Here is a 27046-nt window from a genome sequence, read left to right on the forward strand (position 1 = left end):
GTTATTATATGTTGTTGAATTACACTCACTGTATGCATTCAAATTACTATATAAAATCAAATAATTTTAAATATTGTTGGATTACACCAAAGGTATGTTTTCAAATTATAACATATAATTTTGTTCAAAAAAAAAAAAAAAATTATAACATATAATTAATTAAGTTTAATTAATTGAAAATTTATATTTTTTTATGGTAAAATACAAACAATGAAATGCGTGACTCCAAATATTGCAATACATTTTTTTAAGAAATAGAGGAAATATACTGAACAAGTTATCTTCTTTTCTAAGGATTGTATTGATCACATTTAACTATTATTGGTAGAAATGGTATAAGGTAAAATGTTTAAGCTTTGAAACTATGCAATGAAAAGTGTCTAATATGGACTCGTTGGTAATGCAATTATTTACATTGTTTATTAACTCAAGCAATAAGATCGATATCCTACCTACACAAACAGTAAAATTGTTTTATATTTTTATGAAACATTTTTTAATCGTGTAAAATGTGAAAAACATAACAAAGACAACTTTTTGGTTCACCAATAATTGTCCTATTTCAATTTTAGAAAACCAAAAATAAATATAAAAATCATTCTTTATATAAAATAACATTTTTTTTGTGATAATTGATTGTAGATTAATAACTCCTTAAAAGATGACATATAAAACATAAATCAAAACGACCTCTATAATTAAGATTAATTCGCAGATTTTGTAGTGTCTTGTACGTAGAAATGAGAATTTCACATCTCATCACAGGAGGAGGCTTTTTCTAGAATTTGCCATGATTGTGGAAAGCTGTACATGATCTACCTGGGTTAACAAAGTACAAACAAAAATTTAGTTGAAGCAAAACTTAAGTTACATTAATTCACACTAACTGAAGTTGCATTAAAAGGCAATGCCAGCTCATATAAGAAGGTTGCTAGGTAACTTTGACTAGAGACTTTTCAGCTTTTGTAGGACAAATCACAGGAAACTTAAAACTTAAAATCTAACAATTTAGTCACTAGAAAAAGGAGGCTAAAAATAGCCTAAAACTAAGAAAGCCAAGTTTTTAGGTAAGAAATTGATTAGTTGAGAAGTAACATCATGTAATATGTAGTAAGATCCAAAGATTTTTTCAACACTTAATTTCTCCTTTACTTTTTTGCTTATTGCATATTTGCATTGCCTAAAAAAAGAGCAACAGCATTGCATAGCAATATGCAGAGGAACAATAACAGTTCAGAGATGACCTTCCTAGTCGAAGACATCGAAGCTGTCCTCGAAATGAACAGATTACTAGAGAAGGAAAACCTAGAGCTGAAACACGAAGTGACACGTCTAAAATCACAGATTGCTTCCTTGAAAGCTCATGATATCGAGAGGAAATCGACTTTGTGGAAGAAGTTGCAGTATCCCAGCAGTGTGGGAAATAATAAAGAGGAAAGTTTACAGAAACATACACTTCAGAGTCTTCAGACATCAGAACAGCTACGTACACTAGTGTCAGAAAGTAAAAAACCGTCGCCACCTCCACCACCACCTTGTAAGCAGATTATTCCTCGGGATTCAGACATTGGATCAATGAATAATGGTCCGCCGCCACCACCACCGCCACTGCCTTCTAAACTACTGCTAGGCTCTAAGTTAGCAGTTCGTCGAGTTCCTGAGGTAATCGAGTTTTATCGTTACCTCAACAAGAGAAATGCCAAGATAGAGAACAGAACAAACAAAACAGTAGCTTCAAAGGAAGTCAGTCCAGGGAATATGATTGGAGAAATTGAAAACAAATCAATGTATCTCTCTGCTGTAAGTAATTCTGACTTGTTTTTTTCTTTTTCTTTTTTTTTTCTTGTGTTCCTAACTAAAGTAATAATAAAGTCTCTGAAAGTCATGATTTCTGTTTCCAAAACTCGGAAACTCAGTAATTGGGTAGTGTTAATATATATTTGATATTCGGGTTTGAACAGGTTAAATCTGACGTTGAGATGCAACGCGAGTTCATCAATTACTTAATAAGAGAGGTAGAAACAGCAGTCTTCACTGATATATCAGCAGTGGAAGCATTTGTAAAACGGCTAGATGGAGAGCTGTCAAGTCTGGTAGACGAGAGAGCTGTACTGAAGCATTTTCCGCAGTGGCCAGAAAGAAAGGCTGATGCTCTAAGGGAAGCCGCTTGCTGTTTCCGTGACCTGAAGAGTATAGAGTCCGAAACACTGTCTTACAAAGACAATCCCAAACAACCATTGCCTCAAACATTAAGGCGGATACAAACGTTGCAAGACAGGCGAGCATGTATATAAAAAAAATTATGATTATGATGCTAAGGTTCTAACAATTCTCAAAGTTAATAATCCAGATTACTGATATTATGACCAACTGTTGTATATGCAGGTTGGAAAGGGTAATAGAAAACATCGAAAAGACGAGAGAAGGTACGTGCAGAAGATACAAAGAGATGCAGATTCCTTGGGATTGGATGCTGGATACAGGCCTTGTTGGTCAGGTAAAAAGAAATGGTTTGCTGTTTAATTGATTCCATATGATAGAGAATAGCTTTTGGTTGAGATGGTCCACTAACATGGTATCAGACCCAGCGTGACACAAAGGTCACGGGTTCGAATCTCATCCACCCCCACTTTCAAGTGGAATATTAAGCGCTGGGTATGAGGAGGGTCCATGCTGCATCCACACTTCTAGCCCAAATGGACTCTCGTGTGAGGGGGGGTGATGAGTATAAAACATATTCCTGGGCCTCAACCAATAACACCATATAATGATCAAATTTCTTGTACAATGATTTTGAAAGCACATACAATTTTTTGAAATTTCTACAAGACCAATGATATTAGGATGACTGGGGAACAGAGGTAATAAAACAATTTTTTGAAATTTCTACAAGACCAATGATATTAGGATGATTGGGGAACAGAGGTAATAAAAAAATTAGGAAGAAGCATGTTTGTCAATACATGATTTAGACCAATAATAATTATAACTATCTTTTAGTTAAATATTAAAAGGTGGATATTTTACATTCATTACTAATAAATAGCTAATGTATTCATTTTCCGAATGTGTAAATTACTGGCAGATCAAGTTGAACTCATTGAAGCTATCAAGAGAGTATATGAAACGAATCATCAAAGAACTTGAGAGTTCTAGATTGCCTAGTTCAGAAGACATCATACATCAGGGTGCTCGTTTCGCATATCGAGTTCATCAGGTTAGAACGCTTACAACCTTACCAATTTCTGTTTCTCATTCTAACCACTAACTTGAACCATGCTTCTGATGTCTAAACATATAACTATTACAGTTTACGGGCGGTTTTGACATAGATACAGAGCAAGTATTTGAAGAACTCAAACGAATACATTGTGCAAACGCTCCACAAGTTTGTAAGGCTTAAGATATGGAATAATCAGTTATTGCAAAGCAATAAAATAAATTATAGTTTGTAATATAATCTTCCATGATATTTATTAGTGTATAATAGAGTATAAATTAGGGTAATCACTCTGTATAATTCTCCTTACTCTTGAACAAATAGTTTATAGGTATTTCGTATTAGTTGATACAAATCAATAGAAATATAGAGCACTTTTTATAATAGTCTATATAACATGGGATTGTATTAGGAAGAAAAACATAGTTATATAATTTTGAAATTATTCACTCTTGCTTGTTCCAATTTTTTTTCATTATGCACATAACAATAAATATTTAACAGCTCGTCTTGTGTGCAGCTGGCCACACCGTGTGACCACTTAAAGTAACCCCTATAACATTGATTAAGTAACCCCTGTAATACCAATCAAGTAACCCCTATAACACTGACCGAGTAACTCTATAAAAATGATGAAGTAACCCCTTTAACACTGATCAAGTAACCCCCATTACACTAGCAAAGTAACTCCTATAGTGGCTGACCACACGGTGTGGCCAGCCACATATAAGATTTTGTGAATATTTAATGTGCATACTTCATTTTAATTTGATTTTTGCTAGCAAACTTATGGCTACATTTTACGAAAACAAATCTTGAGATTTTTCAATTAACTATCATGTTCTTTACTAATCTTTACCAACAATAGACATTTGAATGTTTAGATTGTTTGATCACACGAATAGTAAGTTAGGTTGCTCCTACGAAACGAGTTTATAATAACATAGTACCTCTTCCCTGATTGGAAAAATGAGAAAGGGAGTACTTAGCCTACACATAATCGTCGGACGAACTCTGATGAGGCTTTTATGTTAATGTTCTATACATAAGAGAGATTTACTCCTACATAATTTAGCTATAACTTTGAAGTTAAATCAATAGAAAAAAAAGGTCTCAAACAACCTGTACTGTTGAAGTAGATGAAGGATTAAACCTTTTCTCAGATCTATTCCTACTTAACATCCGTCTTAGAGAGCAATCTAACATGGGATAATCCCTACTTCCCACAATCTCGTCTTCGGAATCTGCATCAATTCCCATAATTTCTACCACAACTTGATCATTATTTATGATGTTATCAAGGTTCATGATGGCAGCCTCATCCGACTGATTCGTACCATCATCCACGAGTAGATGCTCCTCTGCTGCCAAATTTTCAGCAGCACCATCAGTTCCCTCACCACTCAGTGTCTCGCTTTTCTGACTAACATCAGCTTCCATCACAACTTGAGCTCGACAGATTGGACAGGTAGAATGGCTAAAGAGCCACATATCAATGCATTCCATATGAAACGCATGTGAGCATCTTGGCAAGCTCCTTCCTACTTCCCCTTCCTCAAACATACTCAAGCAGATTGCACACTCCAACGCCACCCCCTTATACCCTTCTCCCCCACTTCTTCCCTCCGACACTGGTCCATACACAAACGTCGGGATCAAATCTATCACCGTCAAGTCAAGACCCTTAGTTTGGTACGAACAAGAAGACAGAGAGGTGATATCATACGTGTAGGTTGTCGACGATACTGTGTGTGACCTGCGGAGGTGAGGTGTGCGGCCAAAGACACCAACTATAGATGTTCGACACAGGTGGCCCTCAGCAAGGAGCCACCTCGCGTAAATATGAAGTAGGAGGACAAAAAGGATGACTAACAAAAGACATAAGATGGCAGCAAGCAACAAGTTATTCTCATAGGCGATAGTGGTGCTACTAAGCATATTGTTTGTGTAGCTTATTATACACAAAGATGCTTCAACTAGTGATCGTATCGCTTCGAACATATATATATATATATATATATATATATATATATATGTCCTTACAAAGTATAGAGTCAATAGAGAACAAAGGAACAAAGATTAAGAACCATAGGATACCATGAAGAATGTGAGAAAAATGTGAAGTTGCGTAAATGCTAAGTCGTCAAAGAGAAGGGGAGGTGCCTCTAATAGTGTAAGTGTATAAAAATAAAATCGGTGTTACGTAAGTCAAAAGGAAGGTTCCCTGCATCCAAGGAGAATGGCTGGAGAGTAGATAAAGGACTCGTGAAGTTGACGGCAGACTACCCACGGAAAATTTTTATTTTTTACAAAAGCATATTTTATGAATTTGGTGCATTGAAAAGAGGATGATTTTTATGAATTTGTTGCATTGAAACTGGGAATTTTTTTTTACTTCAGAGATTGAGGATCCCAATCTCTAAGCACACGGGAACCAAAGGTCAAATTATATGGTATTAGAAACAGCAAGGGTGATAATAGTGCTAAGGGTAATGCTATATGTATTTAATATACTTCCTTTTAGTTGGAAATTTATCGACAATTCAAGAGTAAATTTGGTGTAATAAATATTTATTTATTGCCTATTATTTTCGCTTTTAGTTTCTTACAAGCAGCCCATAGGGCTGCAAATATTTTTTCCCTAATGCGAAATATATGACTCAGACTCAACTCAAACTGAGCTCGAACTTGATTCTATTTCTAAATACACTAAGGGGCCGTTTGGTTCACCCGGGGTAAACGGAATGGAATGAACAAAGGGAATGAAAGAGAATGGAATGAAAATACCCAATATTCTCTATGTTGTTTGTTTTCAAAACCAAGGGAAACAATCCCATCATCCCACCACCACACAACCACCCCACAACCACCACACAACCACCTAATTCATTCACTATCCACCTTTTCTAGCCACCCTCTGTCCACCAAACCACCAGCCGCCGGTCGCCTCACCTTCGCCGCCCTCCGCAGCACCTTCGCCGCCCTCCGCAGCACCTTCGCCGCCCTTCTCCGGTCACGCGCAAGGATCTCTTCCCCAAAAATCAACCCAGAAAAAGCCCTAGTAACATCCCAAACCCCTAGAAATCCCTCCCTCTCCCCGAAAAACCACTGTCCGACCCTCCCCCACCCTCGAAACCCTAGCTGCTAGGACGGTGGTTTTTCGGGGAGAGGGAGGGAATTCTAAGGGTTTGGGATGTTTTTGCGTGAGGAGAAGAGAGTTTTACGGGGAGGGGGAGAGGCGGGGAGGGTCGTCGGAAGTCGTCGGAGATGCGGCGAGTCGTGGGTAGTGCGGTGGTTGGGTTTCTCGGCGGTGTGTGGAGGTAGGAAGGTGGTGGTGTGGTGGTGGCTAGGGAATGGAATGGAAAAGTCTAGGGGGGGTGGGGAATGAACTTAAAGGGATTTAGGGTAATGAAGAGGGGAAAGGGAATGAAAGAAAGTGCAAAACAAACATCAACAAAGGGAATCGGGTCAGTTGATTCCCATTCCCTTTCCTGATTACCCCCAACCGAACGACCCCTAAAAATAGATAAAGAATAAACATTTTTAAGGTTCAAAAAATTATTATACAAGTTTATCTAATGTTTATAATAAATGATTTATTCTTTCAAAAAAAAAATAATAATAATAAATGATTTATATTTAGAATTTCTCTGCAAAAAAACAGGATTTTTTTTTCCTTAAATTCTAATAATTCAATTAATTCTCTTAGATTTATATATAATCGACTTTACTATTTAAAGTTTTCAACATGTATCCTTGAGGTTCATTAAAATTCACCATGTACCCTAAAATTTTTATAAACAAATAATCATTTTCTACTCAATTTTAGTACGCGTAGAAGAGAGAGATTGAAAGCATCAAAGCAAGAGGGTAATGTGCAGATAAAGAGTGTAAAGGTTTAACATGCATTGAGATTTTTACCCAATAATGTTGGTGACATACGAAGTACATTAAGTCACTAATACGTATATTGAAAATTCTCCCAAAAATTATCAATTAACAATTACAAAGTAAGTCTAAACATAATTTCAACCAAGGTTTGGTTCACTTAGTAAGGTTTTTACCGCGTCTAAGGTTCAAATGTTGCTAAGTAAGGATATTTGTGGAAAGAGATTCCCTTACCTTCTAACTACACATAAGTGTCTAACCAGCACATATTGAAGTTAAAAAATAATAACAATATAATTAAAAAAAAAAAATACAGTCTGAGTTGAAGACTAGTGAGAGATTCTGTTCCTTGTCCAAAAAAAAAAAAGAAAAAAAAAAGTCAAATTTTGCTTAGACATGCAAATCAAGTGAATGAGTCAATCCCAATCTAAACTGAAGGTGGACAAATATATAAAGCCTGATTTGTGGCTCAAGAGCCGCAATAGATGGCCCAGCTAAATTTGATTTAAATCAGCTTGGGAAAAAGTGGGAGAGGGCTTGGAATAGCGCCACAAGTCAGAACATATTATCCATCATGAAATCCTTTTCCATTCTTAGCATGTGGCCTGGATCAAACAACAGAAAGCTCTAGTATACAGGCCATACGCCCATACACCGCCTTTTATCTTGCGAGTGTATTATAGAGCTGTCAAAACTAGCCCGACCCTAAATAAGACGACATAATAATTGACTATATATATGCCCAACATGACTAAAAACCGACCCAACTCTGAACGTGAACTTTCAATTTGACAATTTTGACATGACATCAATCAACTTTGATGATTTACAGTTGCATCTATTAGATAATCTGACACAAAAGACAAATGTAGCAAATTTATATTGACATTGAACTTGTTATTTATATACGATGTATATTTGTTTTTATGAAAAATAAATTATGGTCAACGAGAAAAACCAGGACCATGAAAGATATATGTCAATAAGTACATAGAAATAAAGATAGTAATACATTCATCATGTGAGAACAATAGAAACACACCAAATTCAGATGAAGGATTTTCATGTTATAAAGCAACAAAAGACCAGCTTCTCCCACCAGTTTAATCCATAAGCTTGTATCGTTTCTCTTGTACACCTGTTACTCCCATTTGGATCTCTATGATTGTGTGAAGAGGCACCTACACATCGATAACTGACATTAGCAATACGAACATGAAAAAAAACATATAGGCTCAGCTTCTCTCTCTCTCTCTCTCTAAAAAAAAAAAAAAAAAAAAAAAAAAAAGGAAACAGAAAGCAAAACACTGGTGCATCCAACCCTGACTTTCAGAATTTGAATTGAAAGCATGATGTATTTGATAGCAATGCCATTTGAGAAGTACTTCAATTTTATGTACCGATAGTAGAAAGTGTTAAGTTATTACGGTTTAAATTTTATAGTTAAATCTGTCCATTTACAATTTCTAATCACCTCTTCAAATAGGGTGCCAAAAAGGTGTGTTGCAAGTATGAAATGACAGAGGAAATAGTAAATAAAAGTACAAGACCGTCAAGAGTACGTGCAGATGCTTTTAGACATCCCCAAAACCCTACCCATAGCAGGATTTAAACTTTGTTTATTGTTCTTAAGCTCGGATCTTTCAAGGACCTACGAGATCTAGACACTACCAAAAGGGCTCCTTAACAATACCTAATCCCAAAGAGGGCAAGATCTCAAACTTTTTCCCTAAACTTTAAGGAACCCACAAACATCCAAACATATCACTATTAGTACTTTCTGCAGAATTTTGTATTTCTGGCAAAGTGTTTGGAGATGAGATGCTTGGAAGTAGTCTTTTTATAGCAAAATAATTCTAGAAGATATTTGGTCCCAAATGGAGGTGAACAGGACAAGTCTATCTGTCTATCTGTTTTGTTTATAGGTGTTCATTGTTAACTTGTGAAACAGCGAGGCTATAGATGTCTGCAAAGGTTACCTCAATATGTGGTATTTCTTTCAAAGGCCTGTCAGCAAAATAAGCATACAATGCTCTCAGAACAGCCTGCAATTAAAAAAATAAAAAAATCAGGATCATGGTAACATGTTATTATCAATAACCAAAATTTGGGGAACACGTTGAGTAAATTATCATTAAGCTGTATTACCTGATGAGAAATTACTACAACAGGTGCTCTTTGTCGCTCAAGCTCAATGATTACAGGCTCCAGCCTGCATCACAGGAATTTATTTATAGCTATGAATTTTGAAATCAAGCATATATTACTCTGGAAAATAGTGTGAGGAGAGAGCAAAAGGGGCTCTTAAGATTATCAGAAGATGAATATACAAACCTCTGGATGACATCCAAGTATGACTCTCCTCGAGGATAGCGATACCGAAGCTTGTCTTTTTCACGTGATCTGGAATTTGAAGAATAAAGGAATTAAAACAGATATGTATTCCTTTTAAATTGCCATTTTACATGTGTAGGTTATGCTGATATAATGATGCAATAACCTATATGCGAATAATCCATAAATGAACAAGATATAAATAGAACAGAGTACATTACATAATTTGAGTCTATAGAATACACTATGTCAAATATTGACTGTCAAATATTGACAGATATCCTTGGTCAGAAATAAGATTCAATCAAACCAAGTCCACCCGGAAATAAAAGTTAATAAATTAAGAGGGCCTTCCTCAGTAAACTGTAAATTTAACTAAATGTTCACAAATTAGAACAAATATATGTATTCTAAGTTGTGGAACCATTCATAAAACGAATACGTAACAGTCAATACTATATGTAAATGGAATGAGCTACATACTCGTATTCTTCAGGCATGTTCTTCTTGATCTCCAAGTAAGTCATTCCATCACATGCTCCAGCATTAATTTCATCAAGTGCACGCCACTGCACCTGTGGAGTTCACAAGAATACGAGAGTCAAATAGTTTTATAATTTTTATGAAGTAAAAATCACCAAAAATTAGCAAAAAGTAACATTTAATGTCAAGACTAGAGACACATATTGCAGTTCTCAATTTAAATTACCTTGGGAAATCCAACTATATGATTTGCAGTTGAAATCGATCTCTGCAAAGTGCTGGTCCATATCTGCATGATGAGAGAGAGAGAGAGAGAGAGAGAGAGAAAGAGAGAGAGAGAGAGAGAGAGAGAGAGAGAGAGAGAGAGAGAGAGAGAGAGGAGGGGGGAGTTTTAGTTCTCTGTGAATAGGAAAACCCAAAGATGTCTAAAAGTCCAACATACACAATTTTTTAAGCAGACAGTTCACATAACAATCATTGAGGATGCAGCTGAAATAGCTTAGGTGCAGAAACCACTGCAGAAAATAACTAAAACTATCTGGTCAGACATCAATAGTAATGATACAACCCTTTTTGTGGAGCACAGTCCATCAGGACCAGAAACAAACAGAAAGATGAAATTACTTCTTAAAAGGGTGTGGGGAGGCAGAAGGAGGGTGGGGGGGGGGACCAAGACCCTAGGCATGGACTCCTGAAGTTACCGTAAATGGATAGTATTTACAATATTCTCCATAAGCATGTGGTCAGGTAATGACAAAGTTCTCTCCCAAAGTGGCTTTTCCAGTGTGGGCTTTTATGTTAGTACAATTACCAGATAAACAGGTGATGAACTAATGATACCAATCTAATGATGGTGAAATTTCGTGAAGTCAAATAAATTCCCAGCTTATCTTTCTTTTGCAAATATAGTAATTCCATAACTAGTTAAATTCATTTTTTTCTTTTTTTTTTTTTCTTTTGGGGGGAGAGGGGGGGGGGGGGGGGGGGAGGTGGTGGGAAGAAGAGTTAACTATTATAGGAGAGAGGATATATGGAGGAGATTAATGTACCAATGAAGTAAATCAGAGTAACATGATGTCATGATCAATATAAAGGACCCTTACACCCATTCAGAAACTGCTTATGAGCAACGACAACTAGGGATAGGGTAAGACCCCCAACCCTTTGATACGGGTATGAGTTATTTTTTTAGATCCTATGGGTACAAGTAGAATATTGGTCTAGGTGGCATTGGATAGGGTAAGGGTCCGGGTATAATGTTTTCAGACCTAGACCTACCCATGGACCCTTAAGACCCATACTCTACCCAAACCCGTACATAGACTCACACAATATATACACTAGGAAAAAGTTTCAAAATCAAATTAAAAAAACTTAAGGATCTTGAATTTGTACGATGTTGATAATGAAATCAAGTATGATATGAAAGACGACTACAAAATGGAAGCCTATTAACTTTACGAGACTTTAGATTGTAATAAGCTTATGGATTACATTTAGAGAGCATAATTGTCCAAACTCTATTTATAGAGTGTAATCATTAAATTACATAAGGAAAAGCTTAAATGCAATTAACATCATATCAAAAGGGGCATATAGGTAAACAAACATTTTAAGGAGATAATTATCCTCACACTATTCATAAATATTTTCGCATACTTTTTAAAGGGTAGGATGTCGGTCATGTTTTTATGTACTCCCTCCGTCTCATAATATAGTTCTTGTTTGTGATTTTTCACAGTATTTAAGAAATAGGAGGAGAAAGTGGATGAAGCACAATAATAAAAGTGAAAAGTACAATCATAGACAAAAGTTAGAGAGAGAAAGTGGAAAAAAGTACAAAGTATGTACAAAATTCAAAGGTAAATTAGAAAGTACAATGAATAAAGTTAAAAAAAGTGAGGGTATAATGGACTTTATATAGTATCCAAAAGTAGAAACAGGAACAACATTTTGGAACTCCAAATAAGAAAACAGGAACTATATTATGGGACGGAGGGAGTATTAGTTTATTTGTTTTTAGCACAATACAACAATCGCACACTAAAAAATAGACAATAAAAATTTGAGAAAAAAAAATAAGCAAAGGATCCAAATGGGACCCTAGGCCCTACCTACATCCTGCTAGACCCATATGGTCAGGGTAAGGGTCTTAAAATTTTAGACCCTAAGAGTCCGGGTAAGGTGTGGATATGGATTAAGGGTCCTGTTATTACTAGACCATACCCATTTCCATCCCTGACGAAACCCATAAAAATTTGATGAATAAGACTTTGAAATAAAAATCTTTTCTATAGGATCAACTGATCAACTTATTTATTATTTTATTCTTGATGAAAGACGACCAATTTATTGTACACTCAGTTGGACTGGTTCAACAACCATCACCTATATTGAATCCTAATGTGGGAAGGTCTTCTAAGTAGTTCTATATGTACAGCTGTACCCAGCTCCAACCCTAAACAATAACAAACTACTAGAGAGGCTCTTTCAAAGATATTTCAAATAAATACTCACCCATATGAAAATGAGGTATGGAGTAACGAAAAGAATTTTTTAAAAATTTGAAGTATAAATGATCAAAATAAAAAATAAAAAAAAGTTCAACTAAGCCTTTTTAAAATGGAGATTATAGGAATAAAGGCTGTCTAATAGATAGAAAATGCTAAATAAAGTAATACTGAATAAGCACAGATGAAAACAAAAACAAAAACAAAAAAATTCTTACTGTTAGCAGAATTTAAGGATAAGGCCAGCATCATGAGTAGATTTCAAATATCTCAGAAAATACCCAAGAAAAACGAACACTGACATAGAAAAGTAATTTACTGAAAGATGAAAATGAACAAGTCTCGATGTCATGCCTACTACTAATGGATGGGAGAATTGGCTCAGGATACAGGACAAGTGACTTAAGGAGCCTATCTACACTTCTCAAGGTTGGTTTGGAGAAGAACAATGCGAGTTATATGCACTACGCATTGGAACTCACTTGGTCCAAGCCCAAAAGATAAAAGGAGACAAGAGAGAATTTCCAAAGAATCACTAAGGTTAGATCATTTCACAGCATTAGCATATGAACCATACAAGTGTCACATTGTACTGCAGCATTGCTTTTTATAATTTTTCAACCATCAAGTTCCTAATACAAGGCGTAAATAAAAATAATAATTCATTGTACCAGCTTCCAGTAACCAGTTCAAATTGTTGATAATATACTTACTGAAGCAGCACGTTCAGATTTTAACCGCTTTTCTACAAAGTCGGCAAGCTTCTTGGCATACAGCGCTCCAGTATCACTGCAAACACAAAGCAGATATCCATTTTTATAGAGAGCTATCATCACTATTAGTAATTCAGCAGCTAATATATCTAAGAACAAAGTTCTAGTTAAGTATGATATTAAAGAACTAACATGTAGAAATATTCAATGAAAGAGGTCAAATAAGAAAAAAAAACAATGCATTAATTAACATTCATTGCTAAAACTAAACTATTCTTCTGAAGCATACAAAGGAAATGAGAAAGCTCAAAGGGGGTTCATAGAGCAGGTCCCAAGCTAATATTCATTCCATTTCCCTTCATTTCCATTTAATTTTTAGAACCAAACATAGGAAGCCATAATATTCCTTTCCTTTTTTTTCTTTTCCTCCGATTTCCTCCCAACCAAAAAGGGCCTCACAGTTGCAATATTTTGACTTTCACATTTGTCAATGCATGATTTCAACTCTTTAAATTTCTTGTTGTAGGCAAGTAAAATATATAAATAATTGACATTGTGAAAATTTAAATTGAGACGAAGCTAATAAGACCCTACATGACTATATTTCCTAACATATAAATCAACAAAGGTGGTTAATTGAGAAAACATGACCAATGTAAATTTCACTATATTGCAACTAAAAGAGAACGGAGTTAGTATAATTTTTACATAGGAACTTTACTATGTTAATATATATACAGGTTTGTTGGCCAATTTTTATAGGAAAAATTGTCAAAAATAATACAAACTTTGAGCAATCCGCCAAAAACAAATCAAACTTTTAATTATTTTTGAATAATACAAACTTTGAGGGGTATTTGCTTTAAACAAGTTAAAATCGATTAGTTACATCATGAACAGGTTATATTAAACACGTGACATTGTATTATTTTTATAAAACTATAAAATAAGTTTATAAGATAAATAAAAAAATTAACCGGCTTAATAAGTCGTAGGTAAAATAACTTGTTTATAGCGGATATCCCTCAAAGTTTATATTATTTAGAAATAATTAAAAGGTTGACTTGTTTTTAGCGGACCGCTCAAAGTTTGTATTATTTTTGACAATTTTTCCTTCTATTTTTATATAAAAGTTGTCCATCATTAAGTTGAGGCTAACAACATAAACTCCTCACTTCATAAGTCATAACAAGACTTGCACCTTACTCATTAGGTACTTAATTGGCACTAGTTTTTTAATATAAAACCAATTCACCGTAACGATCTATGATCACCACCATATGGCTTTTTTTAAAAAAAAATAGAATCAGTTTAGTCCTAAATTCTGATGTTCCTACTTTAGAATGTTGCATTTGTACGAAAAAGTCAAAAGATAATACTAAGAATCTTATATTAGGTATGATTTTTATGTTCAGCAAGCCTTATCAAATGCTTCACTAATTGTATTATTTACATGTTAAGTATGACCTAGAATTAGGTGCACACATTTTTAATTTTATTCCCAAAAACAAAACACTAAGCTATATCCTTAATTTTGTACATGCCTTTAATTAAGTCACATCCATATCAAGATTCAAATTTACGGAAGGCATTACATGACATGGAAAAAGAGAATGTCAATGGAAGATGCAAAGATGAACCAAACAACTTTTTGTTGCATATGATTAATTATTTACGATAGTTAGCATTTAGCACAAATTTGGAAGTTTAAAATTATAACGATGAAGTATAAATGGATGCAAAGATGAAGAGAAATATTTTAATCATAATTTAAAGATAAATAAATGACCCAACTTTACCTTTCACATTGCATTTGAGTTATTTAGCAATTATCAATATTTAGCATACACTTGGAAGTTAAATCTTAACACCGTAGATAAATAAAAACTAAGAGGCAGTTGGCAGTTTTAGAACATTGAAAGAATCAAATAGTCTGAAAAAGAAGCTACAACATGGTAAAGCTAATGCACCTTAAAGCAGAGTCACCACCAATCCTGGTTCTGACATTATCTCGGCTTTCACCATGTCTAGTAAGTAATATAGGACGGGGGGTGAGATGGGTGTTGACCTGCAATACAATGAATAACTATGGTCATGGATTGTTCAACAAGCACTGTATAATTCAATGCATCACACATGCTTGTGCACTCTTAATTTAAATTTAGCATGTTGTTAATCAGCTACTTACCAAATCATGTAAAAAGACAAAACAAATATCATCCAACAAAAGAAATGGCATAACCTCCACCAGAATCTAAGCAATAGACATATAAATCCAATCTTGTAATACATTAAAAAGGGATGCAGTAAGGAATAACCCCATGGGTGTGAATCTGAAGGGAAGCTAAAGACATCACTTGCCCCCAAAGAGCAAAAGACCACCAACCATAAATAATCTCATCACCCATTACTTTCCAAATATAAATTCAATTTGACCCATTAAATTGATTAGAATGCAATTTATTAGTAGCACACAATCATAGCATTTTGAGTTAAGGGCATTTTGGGTTGAGGGATAACTGGAAACAGTCAATATGCTGTCAGACTTATCTCACAAGGATAAGGCTTTATACAACCTACCCAGGCACCCAAAAAAATAGCAAGTAAAAATAAACAAATAAATAAAAACCATTATAAATCTAATTAGAATAATGTTGATGCTGATTTCATACCAACAACAAGATCAAGCCATCTCAAGTAACTTCGGAGAGATCTCAACTTCATACAGTATTTTAAATCATGAATTCGATATACCATGAGTCCAGATCCAAATCTTATTCATAGTACTTTGTTATAAAGTAAGTTTCATTTAACAACAAGAGAAAAGAATACGAAGTAGAGGGACCATCCACCACACATCAAAACAGACAGGAAAGAACACTTATTTTTGCAATTAGTCAGAAAGGAACACATGACAAAACACCGCATGAACTTGAGCAAAAAATAAGAAAAGTGAAATATACTCTCTCTCGTTAAGTAACAATTCCCCAAAGACAAGAATTTGCATCATTTTTCTTCAACCAAAGCACCCATATGATAGAAGATAAAATGACCATATCATGTCTTCTCCTCTTTCTGAACTTCATTACTGAATCTGTAAAAGACCCCTAAAAGCAATAGGAGCACTCTGACAAACCCCAATATAGCCAATAATCTCTTCCAAATAAATATCCATGATGATGCAAAAACAGCAAACATAATTAATCACGAAAGGTTAGTTTGTTTTTCCATCACTTTAAGTGCCTTAAGATTTCTCTAAAAATAAAGGGTTCAAGTAGCTTAGTCATCCAAATAAATTTGCAAGACATCCAAATAAATTCGACAACAAAGGCAACTCTGTCTAGAAGAGGAAGCACCATCAAGATATTAGCGAAAATTGTTTTTAGGATTTCTTATAAGGTCTTCTAATCAATGACAATTCAGAACGGATGAAACATTATTGTAAACATCTTTAGATAAACATTTGAAGCAACGATAAGTGCTGTTACATTTGTGGGGTTTAATTATTACTTAATTGGTATTACTATTCCGAAGAGCATGAAAATTCTTATGCACAAATTTGTGAGAGACTATTTCTTAGGTTATATTTTGGAGGTAAATATTTTAAGTGCCAATAAGTTGCTGGCAGAAAGCATTCACCCACATATGGTAAGGAACAACACAATAAAAAAATAAAATAATAATAAATAATAAATAAAAAAAAGAACATAAAACAAGTTTTTAATATTTAAGGATTCTGATAGCATACCAAGAAAAAGACAATCCGACCTGGAAGGTATCCACTTATGTTATTCACCTACACAAGAAGAATATATAGGTTCATCAGCAAATAAAAGCAGGAATTACATCAAAGCCAACAAAGGACACTCTTGGGCAATTTTGCTTCAACAGAAGACCAAACTTCAGCTAAAACATGCTCCACCTAAAACAATAGGAATCATGATACTAATAACAAGCAGGTAAATAATGAATGGGGAAATAGGGGGGAAAGGTTGATGCCTTGATGGAGGGGAAGAATTTACTAAAGCTTCCTTCTTTCCACTTCAACTGAAAAACTTATTTGCACTTCTTATAATTATACTGAGTTTACTGATCCTTATTTGTATTTATACCAACTTATTTGAACGTGCTTGAACCCAAAGCTTTACAAGAAAATTTAGATGGGATATAATAACAGCTGCAGAACTACAGGTAAAGGCACTGTAAATAACCTGTGACTGCATGGTCATGGTAATTTTTTCTTTTTTTTTTTTTATACCTTGAGGTGATGCAGCCTTAATACTCTATGTGAATATATCTACACTTGTCTAAATTGAAAATTCAAAATGGAATCCCTTATCTGAGCAAGTTCATTTTCCCACAAATATTCATTTTAGGTGAGAAGAACAAAACCTAAGAATTCTATTAATCCCTATAATTTCATTGTTCAGGTAATCTGCACAGTGCTAGTTGCAAAGTACAACACTACAACTACTCCCATCTTGACTCTTCTATTTGTTGAGCCTAACCCATATTAAGGTTTCGTGGACAATTAGATGTGATCCTTTAGGGATATGTAGCATAAAATAAAGGCAAAATTGGCCGCAACACCCTAAAGTATGGCTTAGGTGCACTGAGCACCCTAAACTGTGCGTAGTAGCCAAAACACCACAAACTATAGTCTTAGGTGCGACGCGTGCCTTAAATGAAAATTTTCGGCCACTTATTTCATTGGACGAGGTGAATCCATGCGTGCTAAGTGGATGGAAAACTACATCACTGTTCTAGAGAGTGAAGATTCACCTCATCTCGGTGAAATAAGTTGCCGGAAATTTTCATTTATGACACGCGTTGCACCTAACACCATACTTGGTGGTGTTTTGGCTACTACGCAAATTTCAGGGTGCTCGGTGCACCTAAGCCATACTTCATGGTGTTGCGGCCAATTTTGCCTAAAATAAATTCAAAACAACATTCTATTCAATTCATAAATATTGATTTGATGAGTTTGTAAAACTTTTGATAAGACTAAATACTAAAATAATGGTAAACATGAGCATGAGAAAAGATGGAAAACTTTACCTGAATTTGGCCACCATGTCCACTGACCGTATCTATCATTTTTATATAGGACCCTTCTTCCACTGGTTCATAAACCTAGTATAATACACAAAATGGTGCTACTCTTAACTTTATATACACGATTCACATCAGAATTATCAGAAATACAATGCAATTTTGTCATTACCTTTTCATAATTATCCAGTCGACGTTTGAAGTCTCTATATCCAGCTTCAAAATCTGGCCTGATTATATCACAAAAATTAGTATTTTTGAAATTCCAAGAAATGGCAAAGTTACAGCAGAGAGAAAATGCATACTGCTCTGCATAATCTGGGCTCTGTTGGACCTTAAGGCGTATGTTTCTCTCAATAATTTTTTCATCATAACATAAGGTCTCCAAAAATATAATCTGAAAGAGGTAGATAAAAGAATAATCAATAACAAATATAAGAGGCGTAAGGTGATAAATACCAATTGTCACGGTCCGGGAGTTTGGAACCCGAAACGTGCGGTGCGCTCTAGCCTTTTGGCAGCAAGAATGCTACCCTTGAGCGAAAGAGGGGCTTGTGAGCACAAAGCAACACAAGCGGGAAATTAAATCACAGGAACACTCACGTCTATTTGGGCGACGGAGTGCGGATGGTCGAGGGCCTGTGACAGCCGATACTTCAAGGCGGGCACAAGCGGGTCCGAACCACGAGTTCTTAGTGCATTAAGTTGGTTTGGAGGGGAGCTATTATGCAAGTAAGACACAATATCTATAAAGGTCTAACAACAAACAAGCATTAAAGCAAGGCAACACTTGGAAGAAGGCTTTTTATAATTTGGCACAGTTGCTAACAGTTACTCCGTCTGCGTTAAAAAGATGGAGGTTACGGAAATGCGCATGTTAAGATGGAGGTTACGGAAATGCGCATGTTAAGGTGGATGTGTGGAAACACTTTAAGAGATAGAATCAGAAATGAGGTTATTCGCAAGAAAGTAGGTGTGGCGGGCATTGTAGATAAATTAAGGGAAAATCGTCTGCGTTGGTTTGGACATGTAAGACGGAGACCCGAGGGTGCACCGGTGCGAAGAGTGGAAGAGTGGGACCATGGAGGGATTAAACGAGGAAGAGGGAGACCAAAGATGACTTGGTTGGAAGGAGTGAGGAAGGATATGAAGTGCATGGATTTACGTGAGGATGAAGTTTTGGATCGTAAGGGATGGAGGAGAAAGATTTATGTTGATGACTACACGGAATAATCAAATTTGGTTCATGTTAGCCGACCCCACTTTTGGGATTAAGGCTTTGATTGATTGATTGATTGATTGATTGCTAACAGTTACTCCGTCAGTTTCATAGGCAATCTGATGCTGTAATTGAACAGAAGGTACCAAGTGATTTTGAAGGTATAGCGTATCCTTGTCAAGGTTTCAAGTTCCAGTTTTTTAGGTTTTATATTGGATGATGTATCTTGATTTGTCAGATAAATTGCTTCATGATAGTTCAAGTGCATGAGTTACTTTTACCTTAGCCTTCCTTATGTAAATGGATGGCACACCTTAAAGGCCTTTTTAATACACTTCTTAACTAATCGCCAAAAAAGGCACTCCTTCCATCGAGCATTGACCCACTCACCATGAAGAAAACAGTCACAAAAATAACTAGTCAAAGTAGTCACTGTTTTGCATAAAATATCCAAACCAAATTCCTATATACTTTTCGGTCCTAATGCCACACATTGACCTTGCATAGTTATCGTATACAACCCGGTCACCTGCTATTGATGTCAAAAATTTAGACAAATAATTCTAAGGATATATAGAACCCTGTTTTAAGTTCCAATGATTTTAATGGATATCAATCTTAGGACAAGGGTATTGATCAAAGTTGGTCAAACAAAGTTGGAATTTTTTGACAAAGGGTATTGATCAATTTCAGACAGAAGTACTTTCCATGATTTAGTGGGTGCTACTAGCAGAATAACACGATATTCTTGGCTGCATCAACCAAAAAGAATAAAATATTTCACTTAAATTCATCCCTCTTACAGAATTATATCATCATTCTGAAATGCAACAATGGGATGACCAGGATCTAGTTTCCAATAACAGAGTTTTTAAATGATGCTAATAATTAATATTATGTTTCATTTAGGTATTGTTATAATATATCATTTACTTAGCAGAACATGCATATTTTTTTATAGATAGATAACACTGCTAGATGATAAATATACATGATTTGATTGACAAACATATGTGAAGGTAATAATAATCATATTTCATATTTGATCCTCAATACCTATATAAAGTCATCAGTGGCACAAAGTTTTAGGAGATTATTTAGATAATAGTATAATACTATGAAAGTGGGGCTAGTGGATGAATAATATATTCTGATAAAAGGGGTCCATAAGTTGCAGAAAAAATAAATAAATAAATAAATATTAAAGCCCAAGGGACGAGGGAGAAATAATAAACAAAATCTAATGGACTGTAAAAGTTTACCGTGTATAGAAGTGATGCAATTAGTCTGAAATGGCTGAATTTGGCATGTGATGCATATATATAATAATACAGGGAATAGAAGTATACCAAAATGGATAAAAAAATAAATAAATAATAATAATGATAATAAAAAAAAAATTTTAAAAAAAAAGGTCTAGATTTAGGAGATGCCAGATAGCGCATGCAAAACACATCAAAGTGATCAACTAGACATCACAACACATCTAGCACATGCAACTAGATCTTTACATGTAAATACTTTTTGAGGGATTCAACTAGATTTATATGAGCCATATAAATCATTGTGGCAACAGAAACAGAACAAACTAAGCAAAATGCTAAGCTTCCTGGAGATGCAATGAAATAACTTAAGTATGTCAACCTGATCTAAAACAGTTGAAAACAACATATAACAAAACCAATCTTAGCAACCACAGGTAGAGTTCAATTGACAGCATTTAAGCATTGAAAAGAAATTGATATTATAATACCTTGCAATTTCCTTCAGCCAGTTTCATCAACATATTTCTTCTTCCTCTGGTGCTGTTAGTAGCATCAAATATACCTACCTAAATGAAATATTAATGAATAGATCAAAATAGAAAACAAGAGATACAACTATCCCCTACCAAATAATCACAATTTAACATAGACACGCACTTGGCCGCCTTCTTGCATCCAGGATATCATATCTTCCATTGCAAGGGCAGCAACCTATTAGCAAAGGCAAAAGATATAAATTAAATTAGTACAGAATCTAGCTTCTAACTCAGTCACATTGCAGTTAAAAATACAAAAATCTTAACTTTTAAGTCGCTTATATGACAGTTTTAAATAAGGAACTAAGGATCACGCCTGTAAGTTCTACTGCTCGGAATTAACAAAATGAAGCGGTTTAAAATATTAGGTATCTTCCAAATTAAACCTGGTCTATACAGACATGTATGATAATGAATAAAAGCATCATCGATAAGACTAGGAGGGTGGGGGCAGGAAGGTTAATCCTTTTGTTTCTAGGTAGGCATTATCAACTAACTATCTAAGGGGGCGGAAAAAGTTAGTATCACATCAATTTTGGGGTTATAGGTTATATGCAAAAGAAACATTTGCATACTCATTTTTTACTCAATGTTAACCATAAAGCATGAATAGAGGTTGATATTGTAATAAAAATTCTTCCACTTCTGCCATCACTTAAGAAACTCAAAAACAGTGAAACTGCACATGATCATTAACTCCTTTTCCCTTCTCAAAGTTCCCATTTTTCTTTTCCCCATCATAATTTAGTTCCTAACTTTACAAATAAGAGAGTACATATAATATACTCTATCGACTTTCATCATGGTGATTTGTCCCTCAAAATGATTGCTTCACTGTATTCAGCTTTTAACTAATTTGGTGAAGCAATGCTACAAGTATCTACTATGGAGGTCAACTAAATTTTAATCATTTCTACTTGAAGTCTAAAGATGAATTGCCAGCAATTGAGCTTCAGAACAACACCAATACCATGCCATAGAGCCTAACATTATCTAGGTTGAGCAACCTATTTGTGTTTTTGACACTTCTTCAAACATCATAAAATTCAGCCATGAGGTTCATTTCTTATTCGAGAAGAAAGAAATTCCATGTTGGATCTTAGTAGCCTTTACCCCTCTCTTCTTCTCATCTTTTTTTTCTGAATTAATAGAAATAAATCATTTATGAGCTGTAATTATACAATTTCCAGGTTTAAATAAAGTAGAAGTGCAATTGTAAGGAAAAGGTCAAAGGGAAACAAAAGAGCAAGATTATTCAAGTAAAGCTCGTATTTTTGGTTTCTAGAGTTTCCACTATTTTGTATATTAACCCTACCCTGTCCTCTTCCATATGCCTTTCAACTTTCAGCCTCCCAAAAAATAGGAAAAAGAAGAGAAATGCAGAGCAGTGTTGGGTTAAGGCAGCTGGGACATTAAGAATTACCAACTACAAAGGAACATGTGAATACTTCTGTGTTTTACAATGCCTCCTTGTCACTTGATTGCATCATATAATCTTTCTTTCAGAAATTAGAACCAAATTGACTTATATTTTATGAGACATTCTTCATCTAGTACTCTCTTAATCAAGCTGATGTAAAGTGGTTGAATATCAGGTTTAGGAATGCCCCTGCTATCAGCCATAATTGTGAATCAGGATTAAGACAAACTAATAAATAATTTAACACAATCAAACATAGCAAATCTAAACATATACACCTCAGTTGGAATTCTTCCAAAAATGATTTACCTCATTTCGTGCCTCTATGCCCTCAGTATTGTCACCTCTAAAAAACTCAGCAGACTGCAACAGAAGATGCAAAATCATTCAAGCCAAACATAAAGAAAGTGAGGAAATGTTCCACATATATAATCCCATGGAGGATCAAACCAGTTTATTAAGACAAATATGAATCCAAGAACCACGCTTTACCTGATTAGTTCCAAGCTTCAAGCGCCTATACTGTTCAGAAAAGAAAATTCATGAGTCTCCATGCCTTTGTCCATATAGACTAAGGAGAACAAATAAAGAGATCAGGAAAAGAATAGTCACCTTCCCCACATTAAAGTGCTTGGTATCATGGCCTAACCACCTAAGATATCTTGTCAATTTAGCAGCAGTGAAGGTCTTGCCTCGAGCAGGCAAACCAACCTTTATGATAGAGAAAGAACGGAAACATATAAGGGGAGAAAGAGAGAGAAACAGGGGGAGGGAGGGGGGGACTGGGGAAGGGAAAGAAAACAATGCTCAATCCTATCTTTACTTTAGGCATAAGGAAAGCTAGAGCATAGTATTCACGTAAAGCTTACCAGCACAATTGCCAAATGTCTATCTTCCTTTGGGCCAAGCATCTGATCAGCTACAGCTGCTGCAGCTACTGCTCCGGCAGCTGCCGGCATTGCAGTCTTAAATGAATGAAGGAAGATATAAATAAAACATCCAGTCAAGAAAAAAGAAGCTCCTCAATACAAGTTCATTTGAAGAAAAGTTGCAAAACCTTGTTTTCTGAACCAGGTTTCATATCATCAACAAAAGTACCAGCACTAGCTGATTTGACTAGTCTAGGAGACCCCACCCCTCTGTCCACAAAAAGTCCCTTAGGAGATTCCTGTTTCTGCAAAGGTGAAGTAGTCATCGCTGGTTTTTCTTCCACCACAGCAGTTGTGCACACTTTAGCAGGATCTTGCAGTCCTACCTCTATGTCCTGCATAAATATAGCCAAAGTACTTTAAACCTAGAAAACAAAAGATAGAAACACTGAAATCAGTTATGTGAGAAAAGTAATAACATCTTAATGTGAGACACAAGAGATGAAAAAACTACAATGAAAAATTATACAGACTAACAACTGATGCTAGTAGGGTTTTAGTCTTCCTATCTAAGGCGGGTGGTTTTGTATGTATGCAGCTTAACCAAAAAAGGTTGGTCCCCAAGAGATCCTTGACTACTGAGGCAATCGACTAAGCTACTCCAATAGCGTACTAGACCACAATCAAATGCCTTTAAAAATGTTCCCTCCTAGGACTGGACAAGGGGTCAGACGTACACAACCTTACTAGCTAGTACTTTAACCTATGTTACTCGGACCGTTCATTTCACCTCAAGTACCCGTGTTGCATCCTTGACACTTAGACATAGGAAGGACACTTGGAGTCTTGGACATAGGAAGGACACTTGGACACTTCATTTTTAGTTTAAAATTAAGGGAAAAATTCACAAAATAGCCGAGTCAGACACTTGGACACTTACATGTGTCAAACATGGGTTCCCAAGTCTGAATAACATAGATTACTAGTACAATTGCAAAGAAAGTCATGCAGCTTTGCACTTGGAACTGACAGACCCATTTCAAGCCAACTAAGAATTTATGAGTAGATAAAATCAGAGATTGAAACACATGCTCAATCTGAAATTTAAGCAACAAGAACTTTACAAATTGTGGGGTTTGCTACCTATGAAAATCAATATTAACTCTAGCCCAGTTCTTGGGGTTGAAAATTAAGATACATCCCAAGCATAATCATTATCTAAGATCTGTATACAAATAGCATCAATATTCATATTAAAGTTCTGGTTTTGCAACTTTTACTTCAAATTCCTTCAATAAGATAGACTTGTCAGGTACAATTTCTAAGGGACTGATTATCCCTCAAGTTAGTAGTTTTAACTCACTTTTTGCATTTACCTCAAATAAATAAGTCATATAAGCCTTTTACTCTAGGACATTTAAGAATTGATAATTTCATTAATTACACGTAACACTTGAAAACAAATAGCAAACCTCATTAACTGTAGGCTCGCTTGGCCGACTGCCAGTATCACCAGTTTTTGAGAATTGTGAAGAAGTTCCAGAGCTAAGTTTGCTAGCAGCTATGTACCTGGGCGTTTCTGCCTTATTAGCTGGATACACTGCAGATGTTTCAGGAGATGGAACAACATAATGTTCAAGATCAAGCTCCAAAGTAGTAGAAGACCCACTCTGCATTTAGAGAAAAGGAGATGAAAAACAGAAAAGGCAAAAAAAAAAAAAAAACGTTATACTATCTACCAATCACATGGAATTTATTTTTATTCCCCTATTAACAGACATCTTTAAACAATGTGTTCAGAAAAACTCGTCTGCAATTTAAGCATAAACAGCTAGCGAAAATGTCCTTACCAAATAATAGCATGATGTAAACAAGATAATGCTGGAGAATATTGGTGCAACTGTGCAAGATAATGTATTTCCTAAACAAATATAATGTAGGCACCATGTAAATAATCAATTGCCAAGCTTGAATGAAGGAAGTTTGAAATTTGAAAAAATATATACATAGGAAAATTTGTCAAAATAAGCCAACCTTTGTGCATTAAGCTCAAAATAAGCCAACCCCTAGATTAACTAAGAATAAGTCGACTTTTATGGGATATCTTCCCAAAATGACTCAAAACATATTGAGTTGGGAGGTAACCTGTTATTTAGGAAACTTATGCCACCTGTTGTTGACTTATTTTGATATATAATGTCTTCATTTCAATAAAGAATAACCAACAACTATATATATCTAACAAAATCAAACCTAAGTTGATATGCTTCATATATTAAGCAATAAAAATCATTACATTCACAGGAAAGTTTTACATGCCCCAACTATCTTAACAAACCACAAAAGACCTTGAATTACATTGTACCTCAATGCCTGTCTTTGCATTAATGCTAACATCAGGAATTCCACGAACAGCAGAAGAGTGAATGTTCTTCTGGTAAGCTCTCCAACTCGATGCAAGATCAAAAGGCGAAACTCTATCAGCATTAATACAAACCCGATACTCTAAAACAGCATCAGCATTCAACCTAAACAATGCAGCCCTTGCATCTCCCTCCAACCTACCTCCAGATAGTATCCTGTTCGGACCTTCCTCGATTATACATGGATTATTACTATCTTTCGGCCTCAATAAAAACTTGAAATCCAATGTTTCTACATTTTCCAACAACACACAATCAATCATCACTCAATCAAAACCCCTTAATCCCTTATAACTAATATCAATTCAAAAGCATTCATTCATCTATCCATTATAATCCAAAATACACAAATAAATCATCACAATAAACTTCATTTCATCATAAACTCAAATTACCATGATTAGGAGGAACAACAAAGCTCAATTCCCAAATTGAAGTCGATTCACGCTCCAATGGCAGCTAAAACCAAACATTCAAAAACAACAAATTAACTCCCACAAAATCAAAAATCAACAACAAATACATCAATCAAAATAGAAATAATAATCATTTTTTACAGCTTTAGAAGAATCCCAAGAACCAACTAAAGGAGCAGAACCAAAAATATGAGGAAGAAGGTCGCCATTGAGAATATAATTCTCCATTTTAAGAGAAACATAGAGTTGTCCACCATTAGCTTGATCATCGTTTCCGCCATGAGAGCAGCTATCGGAGTTCGTCGAAGTTCCCGCCCCCATTTTTCTCTCTCCTAAAAGCTCAAAGGTTTTTTATTTCTATCTTACTTTGTTTTTGTGAGTGTTTTTGGTTCGCTCCTTTTTATTTTATTTTTCCCTAATTTTATTGTTTTTTTACCTCTATTATTATTTTTATTTTATTTTTCTTGAGGCAACTATTGTTTTTTGTTTGAAATGGTTTTAATAAAGACGGCTAAGATCTTCCGAGTCACTAGAATTTAGAGGAATTTTGTGTTTTTTTATGTGTGGATTTGGTTGGAGGGTTGAAAAAATTAGTGTCCATTTTTTTTTTCCAAATTGATAAGGCTTTGGAAATGAGGTTGAGATATTGAGACGGATAGGAGGGTCGATAAAATTCAAGAATTAACTTGATTCTG

General features: G+C 35.0%; 2 protein-coding genes across 2 annotated transcripts; one reads left to right on the forward strand and one right to left on the reverse strand.

Moving 5' to 3' along the window:
* The first annotated feature begins 999 nt into the window (after positions 1-999).
* LOC145559591 (INCREASED PETAL GROWTH ANISOTROPY 1-like protein 1) lies at positions 1000-3658 on the forward strand. Its single transcript, XM_081620997.1, has 5 exons — positions 1000-1800; positions 1962-2278; positions 2386-2497; positions 3086-3217; positions 3311-3658. Exons 1-5 carry the CDS (start codon positions 1213-1215, stop codon positions 3401-3403), a joined length of 1242 nt encoding a protein of 413 aa, XP_081477123.1. The 5' UTR covers positions 1000-1212; the 3' UTR covers positions 3404-3658.
* A 4317-nt stretch (positions 3659-7975) lies between these two features.
* On the reverse strand, positions 7976-26775 carry LOC145558420 (6-phosphofructo-2-kinase/fructose-2,6-bisphosphatase-like). Its single transcript, XM_081619664.1, has 23 exons — positions 26493-26775; positions 26331-26394; positions 25878-26167; positions 24985-25182; positions 23701-23907; positions 23513-23608; positions 23256-23354; positions 23136-23165; positions 22953-23006; positions 21345-21398; positions 21176-21253; positions 18509-18600; positions 18376-18433; positions 18210-18284; positions 16897-16944; positions 15119-15216; positions 13149-13224; positions 10152-10214; positions 9926-10017; positions 9443-9511; positions 9257-9320; positions 9088-9153; positions 7976-8289 (listed from the first exon to the last, which is right to left on the reverse strand). The coding sequence occupies exons 1-23, from the start codon at positions 26670-26672 to the stop codon at positions 8212-8214; spliced, it is 2229 nt and encodes a 742-aa protein (XP_081475790.1). The 5' UTR covers positions 26673-26775; the 3' UTR covers positions 7976-8211.
* Positions 26776-27046: the final 271 nt, after the last annotated feature.

Source organism: Chenopodium album, chromosome 9 (assembly GCF_948465745.1).
Source record: "Chenopodium album chromosome 9, dcCheAlbu1.1, whole genome shotgun sequence".
In the NCBI taxonomy this organism is placed as follows: Eukaryota; Viridiplantae; Streptophyta; class Magnoliopsida; order Caryophyllales; family Amaranthaceae; genus Chenopodium; species Chenopodium album.

Excerpts from the sequence above, each read along its gene's own strand:
- LOC145558420 (XM_081619664.1), bottom strand. The coding sequence starts at position 26,672 with ATGGGGGCGGGAACTTCGACGAACTCCGATAGCTGCTCTCATGGCGGA. Across the intron at positions 23,355-23,512 it reads GACATTTGGCAATTGTGCTG|GTTGGTTTGCCTGCTCGAGG; the intron begins GTAAGCTTTACG and ends TCTATCATAAAG. Across the intron at positions 8,290-9,087 it reads AAGAAATACCACATATTGAG|GTGCCTCTTCACACAATCAT; the intron begins GTAACCTTTGCA and ends ATCGATGTGTAG.
- LOC145559591 (XM_081620997.1), top strand. The coding sequence starts at position 1,213 with ATGCAGAGGAACAATAACAGTTCAGAGATGACCTTCCTAGTCGAAGAC. Across the intron at positions 1,801-1,961 it reads AATCAATGTATCTCTCTGCT|GTTAAATCTGACGTTGAGAT; the intron begins GTAAGTAATTCT and ends GGGTTTGAACAG. Across the intron at positions 2,279-2,385 it reads ATACAAACGTTGCAAGACAG|GTTGGAAAGGGTAATAGAAA; the intron begins GCGAGCATGTAT and ends TTGTATATGCAG.